Source organism: Diceros bicornis, chromosome 22 (assembly GCF_020826845.1).
Source record: "Diceros bicornis minor isolate mBicDic1 chromosome 22, mDicBic1.mat.cur, whole genome shotgun sequence".
Taxonomy (NCBI): Eukaryota; Metazoa; Chordata; class Mammalia; order Perissodactyla; family Rhinocerotidae; genus Diceros; species Diceros bicornis.
Window position 1 is genome coordinate 5,278,100 of NC_080761.1, and position 20,493 is coordinate 5,298,592.

The window sequence follows — 20,493 nt, forward strand, 5'->3', positions numbered from 1 at the left end:
CCTGGACATCCAGGAAAAGTCATGCTCCAAAAAATAAGTATTGGACACTGGGAGTAAAAGTGGTAAATAAAACAGATAAGCCCCTGTCCTCCTGGAGCTTATAGTTCAATAGCAAGTCTAAGAAAAATCCAGTGAACCAGCAAGTATAGACCCATACGTTGGTGATAAATGCCATGAGAAGACATAACAGGATGCAAAAGGGGTGAGGGGTGGTCCAGGGCGGTGGTCAGGAGCCTTCCTAAGAAGGGGCCATACAAATTGAGAGCTGAAGGAGGAAAACACCAGTTACTGAATGGGGGCATCGTAGGTCCAGTCAATTTCTAGCCATGACGTGTTCCATGAAAATTTCAACCCTCCCTCCCCCTCTCTTCCTAATGGCTATTTCTTCCAATACTCTTCCCTACAGGAGCTAGAAAAAGGGACTTTAAAAAATAAACCCCAAGACATAAATGTAAGAGCTAAAACTATAAAACTCTTAGAAGAAAACATAGGTATAAATCTTCCAGACCTTCGATTAGGCAATGGATTCTTAGATTTGACACCAAAAGTATAAGCAACAAAAGAAAAAATAGATAAATTGGATTTCATCAAAATTAAACCTTTTGTGCTTCAAAGGACACCATCAAGAAAGTGAAAAGACAACCCAAAGAATGAGAGAAATATTTCTGCAAATCATAAACTAATAAGGGACTTGTATCTAAAATATATAAAGAACAATATATAGCTCAATAAAAAGACAAACCAATTTAAATATGAGCAAAAGATCTGACTAGACATTTCTTCAAAGATGTACGAATGGACAATAAGCACATGAAAAGATGCTCAACATGATTAGTTATTAGGGAAATGAAAATCAAAACCACAATGAGGTACCCCTTTCACACCCAATAGGATGGCTAAAATAAAAGACAGACAGTAACAAGTGTTGACGAGGATGAAGAAAAATCGAAACTCTCATACACTGCTGGGGAGAATGTAAAATGGTACAGTCACTTTGGAAAACAGACTGGCAGTTCCTCAAAAGGTTAAACAGAGTTACCATAGGACCCAGCAATTCCACTCCTAGGTATAGACACAAGAGAAGCCAAAACACATGTCCACACAAAAACTTTTACACAAATGTTCACAGCAGCATTAATCAAATAGCCAGAAAGTGAAAACAACTCAAATATCCATCAACCACTGAATGAACAAACAAATGTGGTATACATCCATACAATCAAAAATATTTGGCAATAAAAAGGAATGAAGTACTGATATGTGCTAAAACATGGATGACTCCTGAAAACAGTACGCTAAGTAAAAAGAAGCCAGTTACAAAAGATCACATATTGTATGTGATTCGATTTATATGTAAGTACAGAATACGCAAATCTGTGGAGGCAGAAAGATTAGTGTGGTTGCCATGGACTGGAGGGTGGGCCTGGGGGAGATAGGAATGACAGCTTAAGGGTACAGAGTTTCTTTTCAGGATAATGAACATATTCTACAATTGATTATGGTGATGGTTGCACAACTCTGTGAATATACTAAAAAACATTAAATTGTACATTTTAAATGGGTGAATTGTATGGTATATTAAGAACTGTTTCTCAAAAAAGCTGTTATTAAGAACAACCCAAGCATCAAGTTGGGAAAGCTTCTTGCAGCAAAGGGTACTGTTCTATGCGGTCCATTTCTGAGAAAACTACCTGGTGTCCTGACAGCTAGGCCAGCTCTGGGCTGCTGCATTCTGGCTGGCTGGTTCCCCCAATGCCTGCAGACTTCCTGTGCTCAGCCTGGGCATCTGCTTCTACCCACAGATGGGCAAGACCACCTGGTCTATGGAATAAAGTTCCACGTGGTTTAAGGATGCATTGAAGCAACACACAGACCAAGTAGCTTAAGAAATCATTTTAGTGCCACTCCATAAAGTTTAGTTGATCTTTAAATTTCGTACTCTGACATACACACAAAATACCATCATTTGTACATAAATGAGGGGCCTTTCATTTTTAAACAATCTGAAATCCAAGAGAACTGTCTTCTCTTTGCTATCATGTACCAACACAAACGTTCACATGATGAGGCATAAGCTGCAGGAAACCACGTAGGCTCTACAGAGCACTGCCTCCTGCAGGGCTCATGTGCTATCTGCAGCATGTGGGTTCCACAGCTTGGAGGCCAGACAAACCTCTATTCTCAAATCCTGGTGTGCCATGGAACTAGAGAGCAAAGAACCGTGTCCAGGAAAGGCACTAGAGGGAATAAAAGCAATCTGGAAAGACATTTGAGCATTTAGGCAAAAGCGAGCCCTCCATTTTAGGGCATTTAAGGCCACTTTACATGTGAATATGGTTTACAGTTGTGAAACAAAATGGCAGTGTTCACAGACAACTGTGTGCTGTTTTGGTGTAGATTTTAGTACAGAAATCTAACAACATATTTTTATAACTATTGAGGGAAGCATAAAGAACCCAGAAGCACCAATAAAACCCCACATGTTGATTTCATTCTCAAGACCTTTAAAGACAAAATGAACATGAGATGTAGCCGGGTTTTGGCCTATACCAAGAGAAGAGCATCAGGGCAATGTTATCTATAAGCCAGAAAATGTATACATCTCTGCATCTTTCTGAGAAAATCTGTACTGACTGGGGGGGACATGTACAGCAAGAGTCGATAATGCCCCTAAAACTTCTATACAACAGAATCTGCTGCTAAGTGCAGTGCAGGAAGCACACAGAAAAGAACAAGAAGTGACCAGGAACTTTTCTAATAAAGTCTCGCTGAACCTGTAGCTAAAAGCATGCCTATTAAACGCTCTTTTTCTTTTTATTTACAGACAAACGTTAAATATTATGAATTGATTATAATTGTTTATTTAAAAGGTCCTTCAAGAAAAATTAGGCAGATTATGCCATCAGTGGCTCATTTTTTTCTTTACCTTCATTAATTATAGATCAGTTTTTGAAAAATCCCTTTATCACAGTACAGCAGGGGAAACTTTATTTGCTGCATAGTTTCCACAGAAAAGTTCCATGGGCACTGAACTGAAAAACAAAGAAAACTCTAAGAAAAAAATGCCTAGATATATCCTCCTGACTTGGAAGGAATGTTCTAAAACATTAAATGTTTCATAAACCAAATACAAAATATACACAAATATAACTAAAGAATTATATAAGAATTCTGTTCTTTCCCATATCATAAAAGGCATGTGGTTTAAAAAGACAGATACATCGAAAGCAACTAAATTACCCCAACTCCTTTTTTCAATCTATGTCCCACCCAGCTGTCAAAATCCTAGAAAGTGAATTACAATGCCGTGTCAAAGGGACAGCTACGCACCTCACAATTGCTGTCTTGGCTTTTTAAAAACTGGATATTAAGTCATGCTATTTATAGGTCACACCCTAAAGTTCAAGGTCATCAGCATTTGACCTTATTTGCAACCTGAGCTTGATCACAACAAGGGGCCAACGAGCCAGACTCCTTACTCCTGTGAAGAAACTGTGACAAACGGCCCAATGCTGGATACGGCAGGTGTCAACCTGCTTTTCTGGAAGCTCCCGGGTGATCTGGCCCCTCATACCTTACCCTGGAAAACCACTTCGCTTTTGCCACACATCATTCTGACCCTCCACAATGGTCTCTTTTATATGTTCAACCTGAAAATCTGCCTCATGGAGCTCTGTTCCACAATGGTGCCTCCTGACAATGCGGGGTAGCGACCAGCCCGGATATGTGTGCACCCAGGGCAGCCTCCAGGAGGGAGGGAGCGAGGGAGGGAGGAGAGGAAGCTGCGCCAGTGGGGGCCTGGAGCGTCACTGAGATGAGGCCAGAGCTCTGGCACTGTTCCTCTGCTTGGGTCTTGGCATCCTTGCACAGTCCTGTGGTCAGTGTAGGGGCCTTGGCGCCAGCCCTGCAGGCTGCCTTCACACATCGTGATTACGGGACCTGCCGTAAGCAAGGCCACAGTTCCTGCATTTATGCTACTGAGATTCTGCACCGAGGCGGACCAAGGAGGAAGGAGGCAGCAAGTGCAGTACACTCACTGCATTTTAATAAATATCAACTGTTGAGCATCTGAAGTGGCAACAAAGCCCAAAGAGATTACATAGAACCTCTCCTCTAAACTGTTCTATGAGGAAAACAAAACAGAAATGTTGTATTTATTTTATAGTAGCCAGAATACTATGGAGAAGCCGCCAGGGGAGAAAAGGGGAACAAGGAGCTCCGTGTGGCAGAGAATGGACCCTTGAACACTCTGCAGAAGACAGTCCCCCTGAATGAAAGGAGTTTTAGCATTAGAGGCAATGGGCAGAATCACAGCTGCTGATCAATTTTAGAATTTAGAGATATGACACCTGGCTAATCCTCTGCTCTCTGCCCTTTCAATATGCCTCTCTAGAGGTCTGTTAATCACGAAATGCTCTCCATTCACTGAAACTATGCTTTTGGCCCAAATGAAACTCAAAAATGAGCATCAGTGTTGTTAGACCATTGTGTTCCTGGAAACACACCTTCCATCTCTGGACTTCAAACAAATGGTGTGGTGTTTTCTTTTCAAGCAAGCAATGAGTTCTGTTACTAAGAACGTATTAGTATCCACGCCCTCCCTGCGTATGTAAAACCCACCAGGGAGGTGGTCATTTTACGTGGTTTTCAAGGGCTCTTGAGGGACACGCAATGATATGAGAAAAGGCCTGCAAGGTTGGATGTTTTTCCTTTTGCAATCAACCTTGAAAGTGTCCTTTTCAGAGCAGAATGCAGAGAGATGCTGGCGTGGCTTTCTCCATGTACTAGTGGTAAAACAGGTTTGTCTGTCCTTACTAATCTGTTTCCTTAGATTTACTCACTACTGCAACTTCAGTTTGCAAATCTTTTTCTTCCCCGTGGAAGATTTTTTTCACTTCTCTCAAGGTTACATTCCTTGGAGCCTTGGGAGAGTACACCTGGGCTTCGGGTGGCCCCTAAATGTTGTCAACCATCGTTCTAGCTGCTCCACTCTGTGCTGTAACCAACTGTTAGGGACTTCATTAGAAGAGAGGAAAAAAACTGCCTTTTGTGAATCAGCTGCTGCTTTAGAGCGATGGTTCTTAAGAAGGGTGACCCTGCCCTCAGGAGACATTTGGCAAGGTCTGGAAACATTTTTGATTGCCAGAACTGGGGGTGGGGTGGGGGCTGCTACTGGCATCTCACGGGTAAAGGCCAGGATGCTCCACATCCTACAGCACACACCAGAGGGTTACCCCGTCCAAACATCTGCAGGGCTAGGGCCCCCCCACCCCAAAAAACCCACCAAGTGCCCAGATCAAGAATTCTGTGACCAGATGCTAAGGGGCTCCCAATAACTGGGTAGCTTACACTCCTTTTCTTTCTCTCTGCCAGTCCTGACAGATTAAAAGAGAAAATATAAAGGTTGTTTCAGCCAAATAACAAAACTTGACCATTTCAGACCAAATGAGAGATGGTCAATCTTACATGAAGAGAAACTATGTTAAAACCACAGGCGCTCACAGATGTTCTCTCACGTCATGTGGTTATAAGCCTGTGAAGGGGTTTACGGCTCCATTTTAATCCTGAGGAGATGGGAGGGAACCTTGGCCAGAATCCACAGGGAGGAAGCAGGAGAGCTGGGGAGGACCTTGACATCATCCAGTACAGCATTTTTCAAACTGTGGGCTGGGATCCATCAGTGGGTCATAAAATCAATCTACTGCAGGCATGTTTTTAAAGAAAATGAAATAGGAAATAATAGAAACTGTAAGAGTAAAGATAGTTTCATGAAGCTCTCTTTACCAGTTGGCTGTGGTCAAAAAAACTAAAAGCCAGCAGTCTAGTCCAGGGACTGCTGTGCAGACAAGGAAAATGGGGTTCCGGAAGGGTGGGCGACTTGTCTGTGGTCACCAGCTATTTGGGGCCTGGAACCTGAGTCCAGCTCACTACTAAGTCAACAGCTCCACTGGTACCAGGTGCTCAGCCTGGGTGTTGAGATGCGCTCAAGACATGGAGAGTTGCTCATATGCACACGAGCAGGTACCATCCTTCTCTTCACGGGAGGCCAGCCACGAGGGTGGTGCCCCTCAAGGGAGAAGGGAGAGGCGGTGCCGAGGGGATGACAAAGACATGACACCCACACTTTCCCACTCCAATCTAGCCCAGGAGGACTCTTCCTTTAAACCAACTGTATTTCCAAAACACAGTAAGGGCATAAACTGATGCTGGTAATGGCCTCTCCCAAAAAATTAATTTTCTGGTTCAACCTATCAACTGTTTCAGAGCAGAGCATGCTACCGTGGGGACCTATCTGACTAATGCCCATCACTCTCATCCATGCCAGATAAGTCAGTGAGTTGCTCTTTCTGCATTTTCCGAAAATTCACCTGAGGCATGTCCCCAATTTTGAAGTGCTCAACTGTAGTCTGTAGAAATAAAGCTGGTTCAAGGTCAGCTGTGGGGCTCTTGGGGAAAGAGGTCACAGAGCCAAGTTCATGGGTCCTCACCTCACTACTATGGGGCAGCTGTTTTTACAGCTTAAGAGACCTAATACAGAGGGCAGGAACTACATTATTTAAAAATGGTAAAAAAGGATCTTAGAAAGTATCTTTTGTTCCAAGAATCAGTTATCCAATATATTTTTACACTTTTATGCTTCTTTATTTGAGCCAATATGCTCAAAACCCGTAGATAACATATTTCTATGAACTTAGTTTTCCTTCAGCTCATTTTCCATCCTGGTTAAAGTAGGCTGGCATGTGGTTAGTAGTTTCTTTGGCTCAGAATATAAAAGATGGTTGACTCCCGTAGTTAGCTTTATTTCCCAGGATAAGGAATGCGAACGTGCCCCCACCAGTGCTCCCACTTTTCCGATAGTGGCAATGAGAGTGGGAAAGCAAGGCACGAAATGGCTGGGATTTGTCCTCCTGCACTTTCCCTTTCAGATCCTGAACATGTGGCATCCCCTCCCTGAGAGCAGACCTGTGTATCCACACCACATGTGATGTGGCACATGGCGGACAGGGGAACGGTGGTACATGCAAACACAACTGGCAAGCAACAGCAGACTAGGCGGCACACTCAGAAATCCAGACTAACACACTAGACAATCTGAACACAACCAAACACAGAAGCAACACAACTACTACAAATATTGAGCTACATAAAGAGAAGAATTCAAAGTAAACTTCCCAGTGGGATTGCACGGGCCCACCCACAGACAGAGGAGGAAGGAAGGAAGGGACAAGGGGGACAAGGGCAAGAAAGCTAAAGCAGTTACTGACCGGAGGGCCCCCGACTCATGGCAGGATCGGCTTCTCACACAGCTGAGACCTTTGGGGATGAGACATCAAGAGTACACTGCTCTGCCAACAAGAGTCTGCTGCACACTGGGCCATGAGGGGCACGAGCCGCGGAAGGGTCCACTCAAAGAGCTTTGGAAATGCTACTGCAGCTAAAATGTAGCAGCAGGCTCACCTTACCAAAAAGGGACTTCACATATGTGCTGTTAGGAAAAACACCAGTCCAAGCAAGAGTCAGGGGAGCCTTTCTGTATATCTTGGAAACATGGGGGAACACCACCCCCCCTTCCCCATCATGAGCACTCCCTACTGTGTGCCAGAGAGATCCCCATCGTCTTGGGGCTAAAGTCTTTCTGTACAGACATCTAATTCAACACCATGGTTTCAGGGCCTGGCAGCATCCTGAACAAAGAGCACCAGGGCCAGAAACCACACTGCTCCTCGCCAGGAAATCTCTCTCGAGCCATTTCCCTCAGAGACGCTCCATACACAACCCGCCACAATCCAGTATCTTCGGAGATCTTTCAAATGATTGCTATTTATTACATATTTAAATGCCAGATAACAACTGAAAGGGACGATCTTTATTTGTTTAGCCTAGGAGAAGCACTGAGAATAAAGTCAGAATTCTCAAGACTCTTTCCATCAAATAACAATTCTTTCTCTCATGAAATGTTCTGTCACTTAAAATAAAGGCAGATGGTTGCTCAACTAAATTCCTGCTAATAAGTGTCACAATAAATCACAACTAATCAAGTTTCTAGAAAACAACCTGGTTGGCCAAAATCCTGTTGCTTTTCTGGTTCTGAGTGACATTTCAAGGAAACGTGACAGTGTGATAAGCTGTCAGTGTAACTACATGCCAGGACCTCAGAGAGCCTGTGAAGGAGGTAAGGCGGTGGCACATTGTTAAAATAAAATCCCAATGGCACACCAAGGCCTCAAGGCCCTCCTTGGTCTAGCCCCTGCCCACCTCTGACCTCAACCCTGCAGGCCAGAGCAGGGGTCAACACACTCCAGATGGAGCAGCCCAAATCAGCCCGCAGCTACGAGTGGTGTGCATGTTTTTAAATAGTTTTTAAAAGGAACAACAACAACAACAACACAAAGAATTATCTTGAGACATGATGATTATACATAATTAAAGTTTCAGGATCCATAAATGGTTTTATTGGAATTGACACTTCTGTTCCTTTAAGCACTGTGTATGGCAGCTTTCGCGCTACAACAGCAAAGCTGAATAGTTGCGACAGAAACTGTATGGCCTGAAATATTAGCTACCTGTTTCTTCACAGAAAGTTTGCTGACTCCTATCCTAGCACATGGCAAGGTCATGCCTTTGCAAACCTGCCGCCACCTCTATGGAAACCACCCCTGGATCCCTGGCTTTGTATGCCCAGCTCCTTCTCGTCCTTAGGTTCTGGCTCAAGTGTCACTTTCTCTGTGTGGCCTTCCCTGACTACTCTATCTAGGGACACCTAGCCCAACTTCACCTTATGTATCTCCTTTGTAGCTCTTCTTTGAAACTGTGTTGTTCGTTTACTTATGAACCGTCTCTCCAGAAAAACATAAGCTTCCTAAGGATGACCCTGGCCTGTTGTGTCCACTGTTGTATCCCTGGTGCCTGGCAGAGTATTTGTGGACCATATGAACACTGACCACACTAGTCATATAAACTGACCTAAGCCATCCTCATGCCCCAGTCTCTTGTCACCAGAGATGCAAGCTGAAGAGACTGTCCTGGCTTGGGGCATCCCGGTGTAGTTTGTGAGACGTAAGAACAAGCAACCAAATAAAGCCTGTTATACCTCTCAAAGGTTTAAGAGGATATATATAACAACCAAGTTGAGCTGTAAGTTAAGAACATGCTGTGTTTAATGCCAGCTGGAAGGGGGGAAAACAGGGCCTATCACCTCACGGCTTCTGGGCATGAGCGACAGGTGCCGGACACCCGCTTTGATCTTCCTGCCTTCATCTGTCCACTGCCCATCACAGGGGCGTGGCTTTTCAGTGGTATTCAGCACTGATTAAAACATAACTTCATGCCTACAAATAGAAACCTCTTTTAAACACTAATTAAAAATAATAGGCTGGCATCTGGAAACTTTTATAAACAAAAAACATTAAAGCTGAAATAAACAGCAACAGTGGGATGTCTGATCTATGCTCAAGTGGGTAGAAAGCTACATGTGTCTTCTCTGGAGTTTTTCAATTAACTTCTGAATTTATGGGGCTTTAAAATGTGTAATAATGTCCCTCTTACCTTATTTTTGGTGAGGAAGATTGGCCCTGAGCTAACATCTGCGCCAGTCTTCCTCTAGTTGTATGTGGGACGCTGCCACAGCATGGCTTGATGAGCAGTGTAGGTCCACACTCGGGATCCGAACCCACAAACCCCAGGCCACCAAAGTGGAGCGTGTGAACTTAACCACTACACCACTGGGCCAGCCCCCTCTTACCTTTCAATCTAATAATGAGCTGGCTTTTCTCAATTTACTCCACTTCAGTGATAACGAAATTAATTTTAATAACATTTTATTTAACCCAACATATCTAAAATACCATTTTGACATTGTAATGAATAAGAAGAAATTGAGATATTTTACTTTCTTTTTTTTTATACTATGTCTTCAATACCCACTGGAATTTCACACTCATAGCACATCTCAATTCAAAACAGCCACATATCAGGTGCTCAGCAGCCACGTGCCTAATGGCCACCACACGGCCCGTACGGCTGTTAGATGTTCAGTTATTGTGAACAGAATACAAACCAAACTTATTTGCATTTTAGGACTTTTATATAAAAGAGCTTCTCTCTTTTTGACTGTGCGCATATTTTTTACTTATGATGACTAAATATGTTAAATATTCATTATTTTATATATATATATATATAAAACTCCTGGAACTCATCTTAGGATTCACACTGCCTTCTTCACAATAAGCTAAAAGATATTTAGGACCACATCATATTGCTTTCCCACAGGAACCCAATTTTGCTTTTCGAACCACGGCTGTTAGATTTAGTTGTCATTTCCTTTACACATGGCTCCTTTCCTGTCCTAACTGAAGGCAACCAAGAAGCTCTGGCACATCTGAGCCAAGTTTCCTTAATGTGCAACAGGACGGCACCACCATCATGCACAAAATGACTCGCCTGAGTTTATAATTCAGAAACACTCCACCCTGCCTGCTCATTCCTTTAGGAGACTCATATCTGTCTTTACGATTTAAGAAGTAAGAGGGAAACACTTAGGACCTCGAAATACCCCAGGAATAGCCAGGATCAGAGGCCCCTGCTGGAGGGAGCACAACCAGGGAAGCAGTTTACACTTTGCTGAAAGTACCTGCTGCCCTTCACTCGAGCATGCAGCAGGGGTGCTGCTAAAGGAAAGAGCAGTTTGAACAGTTTGGGATGCAATGGGACCACTGTCCTTCACCAACAGCGAGGGCGCTCCTGGTTACCTCTGCGTCCTGCTCAGGGAGGTGGTACGTCCTCTCAAGGCTCTGCAGAGTTCGGGGGTTCAGGGTCTTCCGCTCCAAGAGACATTCCAGAAGCAAGACCAGCTGGTCTGGAAGAAGCTGAGGGCAAAACCAAACAGCTTGTGAAAATGCATTCAGCTTACGAGAAATTAAACCCAAATGTTTAGACTAAAGACAGCAAATTCGGGGTAACCTGGGTACTCCCAGCAGTTGTCTGAGACACGGAAGACTGTGGACCTGACTGTGGTAAAACCTCAGGGTTTACCACTGGGGCCTGATTAAGCCCTATTTTCCATGGCTTTTCCTGTCAGCTCTATATTTAGAGCAGATCAAAACCATATCTTTTTTTTTTTAAGGTGTACAATGTGACGATTTAATATATATACACACACATTGTGAAATGATAAAAACTGTATTTACCTTAATAATAAATACTATCATGGTTTACTAGATCCCTTTCTTTATAGCATGCATATGTCAAAAAATGACATTTAGCTTAGACAAAGATTCAAGAAGCCATCTGATCTTAGGCAAACACATGGAAGCTCAACAGAAATCAGCAGCAGCTTTCAGATCTCCTGCTTTACCACATAAATCTTACAGATGTACACCAAAAACTAAACAGCACGTGACCAAACAAGACCCATGTCTCACAGTCTGACCAGTATAAAAAGTATGTTTATTATTCCATTAAAAATAAAAAATGCATGTACACAATTATACATGTGAGCATGTATGATTACACACACACACACACGTACACACACAGTCACCCATATACTGAGTTTTCACATAGCACTGGTCAAAAATGGTGCTACCAGTAAAGGGCAAAGAGAGGAGGATGTTTTCATATGGTATAAAAATAACGCAAACAATTTGTGAAGAAACAATATTTGTAAAATCCAAGAACTTAAAATATCTATCTTACCCACTATTATACCGCAGGGCCTAGATCAGCCGCTAGCACACAGCAGCACTCAAACCACTAATGGAGGAAAAAAATCACTTTAAGATACATCTTGTAGGAACTGAAAATATCTGTTATAAAATCCAGATTTTAAAATTATTACTACGGGCCAGCCCCATGGCTTAGCGGTTAAGTGCACGCGCTCTGCTGCGGTTAAGTGCACGCGCTCTGCTGCTGGTGGCCCAGGTTCGGATCCCGGGCGCGCACCCACGCACTGCTTCTCCGGCCATGCTGAGGCTGCGTCCCACATACAGCAACTAGAAGGCTGTGCAGCTATGACATACAACTATCTGCTGGGGCTTTGGGGGAAAATAAATAAATAAATAAATAAATAAATAAATAAATAAAAAATAATAATTACTATGAATTCCACTGTTCTCTACATATAGCCTTTCTCCATCCCTGCTTATGCCCAGATAATCCTTGTCAACTAAGCCAAATTTTCAGGTCAGGAAATCAGTACTAGAGCAAAAAATATTCATAAGAACACCTGGATTTTAATCCCCATTTTCTGTTACCCTAAAAGAAATTTAAAAAATTACTGGCTTCTCTCCCTACCTCCTCTTTACCTTCTGCCCTCACGTGTGCACTCTGCCTCCCCGCCCCTTTCACAGACACACACTTTTCCAAAATGCACTCGTAGGAAAACCCAGTAGACTGCACACACGACATTCACCACATAACTCCACAAAGAAAGCATTGCTTCCATTTTCTCACTTCATCCTTGTTAAGTTCTAATAAAACCTCTACTTCCCCACGGACAGACACGGATGCACGTCACCTGATTCTTGATCCACCTAAGAGTCATGCTGTGGATCCTCTCTCAGGCTGACAGGAGAAACAGGTGCCTTTAGCAAAAATAGAGTTACAACAGCACTGTCCTGGGAGGTTCTATATGGGGACTCAAAGAACGACTAACAATCTCCTTTCATTATTTCATCTCACATAAGGCTGTAAGATGCTTTAAAGATACCAAATTATTACATAACAACTGATGGCAACAACATTCATCTTCTATTTTCTAAAGTTTTAGATGCATGAGGCTATTTTTGTGATATTAAAAGAAATCCGTTGTTATAAAAGAGGCCAAATCCAGGATCAGCAGGCTCTGGGGAGCCTCCTCACTCAATCACACCACGAGCACTTCACTGCTGGGACCTGTGGGGTGTGACAAGCAGACGGAGGATTCTTACCCAGCTTCTGGCACTCCTGACTGGGCAGCAGAGCTCAGACTGTTCTTGGTCTTTCTTGTGGCGCCTCCTGTGCTGGCTCCATCTCCTCAGGCTGAGCCCAGTCGCCCAGCACCCAGGCCTGACTGGCACGTTCCTTTGGCCCTCCTTGCCCCCCCCCTCTTGCCCTGCAGCCTGCTTCTCCAGATCTTCCTTTCCCATGTTTCAAGAGAGGCCTTTCCCTGGTGAAGGCTAAGCCTTCAGCCCTGGCTCTGAGTTCTCCTAAGGCCGCTCCCCAACTGCCCTCCTGCACTTGAACCCTTTTCCTGGAGCCTGCCCTTTCTCCCCCATGATGGTCTCTTTCCACCCACTCCACATACTTCCCTTTCCAAAGTGTGCTCCACGTAGCTCCCACCCCACGGTGGCCGGGCCTGGGCACTGGTCGGGCAGCAGCCCAAGTGCCTCCACAGGGGCTGGGGAGGGGAGGGCCCCAGTCTGGGTCAGAGTGGCCCATCCAGCCATGCACCCCAGCAGGCACTCTCAAAACCAGTCAGCAGCACTTGCACAGACAGCCAATCCCAGGGCAGCAACAGTGTGATGCTGAGGCCACGCAGGAGGCAGGAAGATGGGCTTCTGGGGAAGGGCCCTGCCTGACAGAGAAGGGACTCGGGGCACTAGGCGCCTGATTCAGCAGAGAACAGCCCTGGGCTGGGGGTGGGGGCCTCATTCCTAACTAAATACAGCAGGAACCAGCCCTGCCAATTTGCAGAATCACAGGGAAGGAAAGAGTCGAGAGAAAAGCATCTCCCTATTATGTGCCCTGGCTTACAAAGAGGCCTATTGTTAGAACTCAAGTTTGGGATTTGGTTTAAACTAAAGAGACCCAGAGAGGAAAGAAACCCCTGAGTAAGATGACTAGCTTGGTCCTCAACTTACCCCGATAGGGTTTAACCAATAAACACAATTCCAGTTTAAAATTGAAGAATTACTAATATGTAAACCTATCAAACTATCTGGATTCATACTTTTAGATCTCTCTGTTTTCTTCTAAGCAGAAAGTTCACACATCCGCACAGAGAAACACAACCAACAGGATCACTGAAAGTTTTTGTCCTCTCCTAATTTTACACAATGGAAAAATATTTAAAGTCAAACCCTGACTTAAGAGGGACAGCTGAAACGAAGAGAGGGAGTCAAACCTTTGCAGTTCCTTAAGTTTAATTCACTCTAATTGGAGAGAGGTAAAGAGCAGGCGCGCACACCCCACCAGGTACCCCTCCTCCTCCAGTAGGCGCCTGACAGACGGCTGCAAGAGCCAGCTTGTTCAGGGGTGGGCAGAATGCAACAAGGACCAACACAGAGACGTGAGAACACTTCTCCCCAGTGCTGAGAGTCCTGCTGGTCCCACTCTTCAGAACAGCCGTGTGTAAATGACTCTCACTTAATAACCTGTAGCCATCTGGCTTTCAACTGTAACTCTTCTAATTCACGGTGGGGGGCGGGGGGTAGGTATTGTCTAAACAATAGAGAAAATCAGTGATCAAATGCTACTTTAGTACACAGACAAAACTAATTCAGCATCTCTCATTCACAAATAAGTAAATAATTTTTACATGAGATCACATACTCTGAAAAGAGGATATTAAAGCAAAACTGTAGGAAGGAGCTGGCTTTAATGTAGTACATTTCTCTTTGTAAAATAAACATGTACCCTGTAAGGCCACCCTACAATGGAAAAGAAGTATGTAATAAACCAAAATGTCCGCAAAGCAACAGAGAGCTATCGCACAGCAGCAAACGTGCTCAGAGGAGCGCGGGGCTCAACCGCCTGGCAGTCGGCACGGCAGCGCCGGGAAATGCTGTGCGGGGCGTTCCACTCCCACCCACATGGAAATCAAACTCAACTTCACATGACATCTAAGCCAACTGTGTTCTAACACGGCTGAGGAGACAGCCGTCACGTTACGGAGTGACGAAGAAAAACACAGCACATGTTTCAGAGCATTCTCTCCTGAGAAAGCAGCTCCTTTCAACACAAAAAGGACCTGCCTTTACTGCTGAGGGTTTAATAGTGCTCACACCCACTTCAACAGTGACAGGAATAGAAAGTCCTTTCCTTTGCACAAACAAGGAATTCATGACGGGGTTATGTTTTTTTCCATATGGAAACCAGCTTGCTATTTTCTAAAATGCATCTGCTTCAGAAACTTGGACAAAATAAGGCTATGGGTGCCAAAGTCATGTGAGCACTTGAAATAGAACGTCACAACACTGTAAAACATACTCGAATACAAAGAATAAAACGCTGAAGGAAGTCAGTCAATACAGATGCTATTTGTTAAGGATTTAGAAGTCTGTATTCTTCTCTAAACATGGAGGATTCCATAATTGCTAATTACCCAGAAATGTACAAAGAGAAAAAGATCTACCTGATATTTTTCCCTGTCAACTTAAGAGTTGAGGCAAGCCGCACTACTTTGAACCATTTTAAAGAGTCCCACAGAGGCTCTTAGAAAGAAAATGTGCATTTTCCAAACCCACTCTCCTAATCTACAAGCAGCCCAAAGAAAACAAACCCTGACTCTTCCAGAAGCCTCTTACTGCTGTCACAGGGGGCATCACTCACTCCCAGTTCCCAGAAGACCACCCACACAACTGAGGCCCTCCACCATTGCTTCCCACTAGCAGGATGCAGAAAAGGACAGCTTGTCTCGTAGATCAGAAAACGTCCCCCACGTGTCTCACCACTCACCTTCCGCAGGCAGGACCCGACACAAGGAGCCCGGCGCACATGGACATCCAAGTCCCACCACTTGCATCCCTCCAAAAGCAAAGGAGGGCACCTCCCCTCGAGGCCCAGCTGGCGCACTGAAGCCACACATGAAGGAAGTCTCTGAGAGGCTCGCAGACAGGGAGCGAGCCTGGGACTAATGCAGCCACGGACTGACAGTGGCGTGAGTTCTATTACGACCCCATTATCACTCTGGGATCTGTGCCCAAACGAAGCATGCTTCCTCCCTGATGCCATTTCCTTTCATCCTGGCTGGAGACTAACAGCAGATCAATGGAGGCAACACATATGACGTCACTTCAATTTACAGCAATGGCCCCCCTCTCTCTCAGTCTGTCTGAAATACACAGAAAGATCAATTCTTCCCAAAAATGGTTAAAAAATGCTTAAGGAGCATTCTTCTTCCAGAAAAGCATTCTCTGCTATATTTGTCTATGTTACTACGGCAAGAACTGTTTACACTGAACAAAAACAGAAGAAATGGGGGAGGGAGAAAAATTTCAAATTCTCCTGTATGCTGGAGACTTGCTGGCTCAAATTCAACACAAGCGGGGTCCAAACCAGAACTGAAGCAGCTGACCTTTGAAAGTCACAGGCTTTCCGGCAGAGGGGCACACTAGAGACAGCAGCTCTCCTTTGCCCCTTGGAATAAAAAGCTAATCCCATGGATATAAAATGTCTTTTTTACAAGATTTCCCCAAAGTCTAACAAATTCCTTTCTATTCTTCCCAGAAAACACAGCCACCACACTATACACCCCCAGGTGTCCCCCGAGTCCACAGGTGTGAGACTCTCATTAAGGGTGACAAGGAACTCTGGCTACAGGACACATGACAGAACTTTAAACCAAGTCATCTTTCAGACACTGCTCTGAACCAAAATAAAACAAAATAAGTAAAAATCTCTGTCGTACAAATTTTCATATGATGATTTTTGAAAATGGGGTAAAATTAAGATATAATTGACAAAGTTCCTCAAAACAAAACAGTTTTCCTTCCTCACAATCCAAAAAGAAACACAAAATCCTAAGAGTATTAGAACCAGGGCACAGCCGACCTTCCTACCCACACAGTGGCCAGGACCACAGCCAGCACATCAGCGTGAGTAGATGGTCTTCTTTCATCCGTCACTTTCTTAACGATAAACACCTCTGTGACAAAAATGAACTATTTTATAATATATACATAGGCAAGTGTCTGCCCAAGAGCTGTTGTCCGCTAAGATATCATGACATAATTGAAATGTTTTTAGGCTACACTAGTAACTTGTACAGAGGGAAAAAACACAATTGGTTTGAATTGCTACCAAAACCAAAGTGAAAACAAACTTACAAAAGAAAAACCATCCTTTACATGTTGAAGCAAAAACTAATACATTTTTAAAAATTGCCAAATTTAAGAATAGAAGTCTATAGTTTATATTATTTGGGGATGCAAATTTGATTTGATTTCATTTGGTGACAAATGAAAGTCACCAAATAAAATAATTAAAAGTGAAAAATAATGTTCTTCAAAATAAAGAAATCAATCAGTAGGCATATATTGGTCCAACATAATCAGTTATTTTTGATTATCAAACATCTTTACGGAGTATGTCTGTAGTAAAATTTTAGGAAGAAAATTCAAGCAGAAGCAAATATTCATATAATTCATTTCACATAGAAAAAAACGCATATTTACTGTATTTTTGGGAACCTATTCTAATAGCTACGGTTTAAAAACACTACTGCACTTTGAGCCATGATTCGGTTGTGGTGCTTCCAAAAGCAACACCACCATGACCAAACAGACACCATTATCAGCAAGCAGCATCTGATTTAATTACTGGCCTAGAGCATTCTCAGGTTTCCAGATTATAAGGGTCAAATTTTCATGTACTAACATTTCCCTAAACTTTTGTAAAAGTATTACCCAAACTATACGCAAAGCATGTTATTTAAACTACATAAAATGCAATCCTCTTGTCAATTCTTATAACCATCGGTACACTAATGGTTTATGTTATTACACATTTTCGAATATAAATCTTTGTAAACACTCAAACTGGAAATTCCCAACTATTTTACAAGAGATGACTAGGATTCATGTCTGCTTCCTCGACCCAGGAACCTGCTAGACCAATAACCAAAGCGGCCTAAAGAAGACCATTCCTGATCTGAATCTTATGCTTCTCAAGGAAATTATCATGAAGAAGAAAGGAGGAGAAACTATAAAGCCTTAGGCGACTCTGCCATGACGATAATGGCATGCTCCGCACAGGGCTTGTTTAAGGCTTTCCAAAAACTCTGCAACACTTGAAAGTACCAGAGAATACTTCTAACTTTTCTTGTATTCACAGGCTCTATTAAAAAATAGAAATCTGCTTCTTTTCATTTCCTTAAAATGAATGCTCTTACCTAAGTTAATAATATATTTATAACTGACATACTTATCTTGAATAAGAGTATACATTTCATGAACCTGAGTTTCTATGTTATAAAAATAGTAATATTTCCTAACTCAAAAGTCTAGTTGTATACTAGCTAATTTATGACCCCCCAAAGTCCAGTATATGAATATACCTTTATTGTGAAAACTGTCAGCTGATTTTGTTGGTCAAAATTGTGGCTATGACATACAACCATGCAATGGAATACTATGCAACTATTAAAAAGAATGGGATGGCACTGTTTCTGTAACATGGTAAGCTGGCAAGAAATGTTATGGGGGGAGAGAGTTAAGAATAGAATGTAGAATATGGTTGAATTTGTGTAAATAACTTTCTAAAGATATACAAAAAGAAATTAAGTAACTCTTTGTGTCAACCTTTTCTCTGAGTAACCTACATGACCTGCCTGGTCTTTTTCTTTTTCTCCTGCTTCTAGCTCAAGCTGAACTATTTTTCTTAAATCATGTTAAACATATTTCCCAATAACTTACTTAATAGAAGATCTACTTTATGAAGAAATTCAATACTGCAATCTAATCCAAGCACTGAAATGTGTAAATGATTAAAGTACATCCTCTATCGAAGTGCTGAGCTAGCAAACTGGAAACCAGTGGCTTCTATAAAGCAAGTCCAGTTAGTTACAGGCAGGTCCCCTAGCAGGAATGTTCACCAACACTCTGACCAGCGTCTTTCTAAGTCATAAGAACAATATTTTAAAACAACATAGATCTCAAAAGTTCTTATTTCAATACTTCCACATAAAGATGAATGCTAATACCATTAAATATAAGACATTAGTCCTGTGAGAGCAATGTTCAACTATTGGAAGAATTTTAAATTTGCCAAATGCTTTGCAAATATATATGAAGCACTGCATCAGTCACATGCTCAGATATTTATGTAGTCATTTACAATATAAATGAACTATCAAATATTTTTAGAGATTTTTTCCAAGGGAACAAACAGTAACTGTAATTTCATCCAAACCCAGAATTTCTTCTTATCTTTCTCTAACTTCCTGTATTACCCCCAATATATCAAAATCAGATAGCTTGTGTGGGATTATTTATTACAAATTTAACACTTTTAGTAAATAACTGTATCAACATTAGATTCATCTTTGTAACATTCCGTTGAATTTATTCTATATAGCCCTATGATCCTGATGAAAAGTAATCTATAATATGCACAAAATTAAGGCATTTATATACACAAATCAGCAATCCTTGGAAATATCCAGTCTGAAAACATAGCTTTTCCTCTAAATTACAAGCAAAAGGGGAAAAACCTAAGCTCTAACTGAAAATACGCTCTTCAGAATCTTATGGACAAAAATAGGGTCCTCTTTTCAGTTTAGACAAAGAATAACTGAGTGCAAACAAAACAAAAACTATATTTTAACTTCTATAAAAAGAACATACATTTTTAAGGCAACTCCTTAAGGACTAGAACCCCATCTTGCTCATTTCATGTGCCAGCTACTCCATGCCTGATACTCACATGTTTATCAAATTTAAATAAACGACTTAATGTCCAATACAGTTAAGGTGGAGTAACAGTAAAAAAATCAACCAACAATTCAGTGATTTAAGTAAATCTATTAAAAGAAAATTTATATAGCTACGCATGAAAATTCAGTCCAGAAATGATTCTCACTTCTAAACTAAAACAAAGCCAAAAAATACACACAAATTCATCAATTTAAAAAGTTTTATAAACATTCTGTATAATAATAGATGTGGTGGATGATTCCTATTTTAAAAGCTAATGGTAAAATGAATGAAATGCCTCTTCAACTGAAATCGACTATAATCAATGAAATGATGGCTCTGCAATATTTTTAAAAAGCTAATAAATAAGCTAGACTGTATGAAAAGGAGCTGTAACAATCCATTTTGCTCCAAGTGCACAAACTCAATAGTATCTCTAAGAGACCTGTCCCTCTGCTTCCCATAGTCTCCTTGTTAAAACTTGTTAAAGATTAAGTTTTCTCAAATTATCAAAATTAACAGCTTGAAAAGAAGTAATCCACAAAAGCATTTTAGCAATGACGATACTAACAAGAGCTGCAAAGCGAGAAAAAGACAAAAAACAGAAGGAGGGGAAACTGAGTCGACCACCCGGTTCTCAGCTTAGACTAACCCCTCAGGCATGGACACACATGCGCACTCAACATATTTTTAAGCGGGGAACATAATTTATACACAAATGTCACTCCAGGGTGCTCATTCTGGTCTAAAACACCAACATTCCATTCCTCTTAGTTCCTGTCCTTCCTTCTTCATAGGCACACGGTCAGAACAACATAAAATTCTTTTTGTTTAGATTTTATTTTCCAATATTCTTTCTATATTTTCTAGCAAATCCAAA

The 20,493-nt window shown here is 42.2% G+C and overlaps 1 protein-coding gene across 10 annotated transcripts in view; it reads right to left on the minus strand.

The window, feature by feature from the left end:
- The window catches only part of AOPEP (aminopeptidase O (putative)), a 514,798-nt gene that overhangs the window by 180,049 nt on the left and 314,256 nt on the right, over positions 1-20,493 (minus strand). For all 10 annotated transcript variants that reach the window (XM_058565457.1, XM_058565455.1, XM_058565460.1 and 7 more), the window contains one exon: positions 10,752-10,868. In XM_058565457.1, coding sequence (XP_058421440.1) covers positions 10,752-10,868 — 117 coding nt within the window. The remainder of the gene's footprint in view (positions 1-10,751; positions 10,869-20,493) is intronic.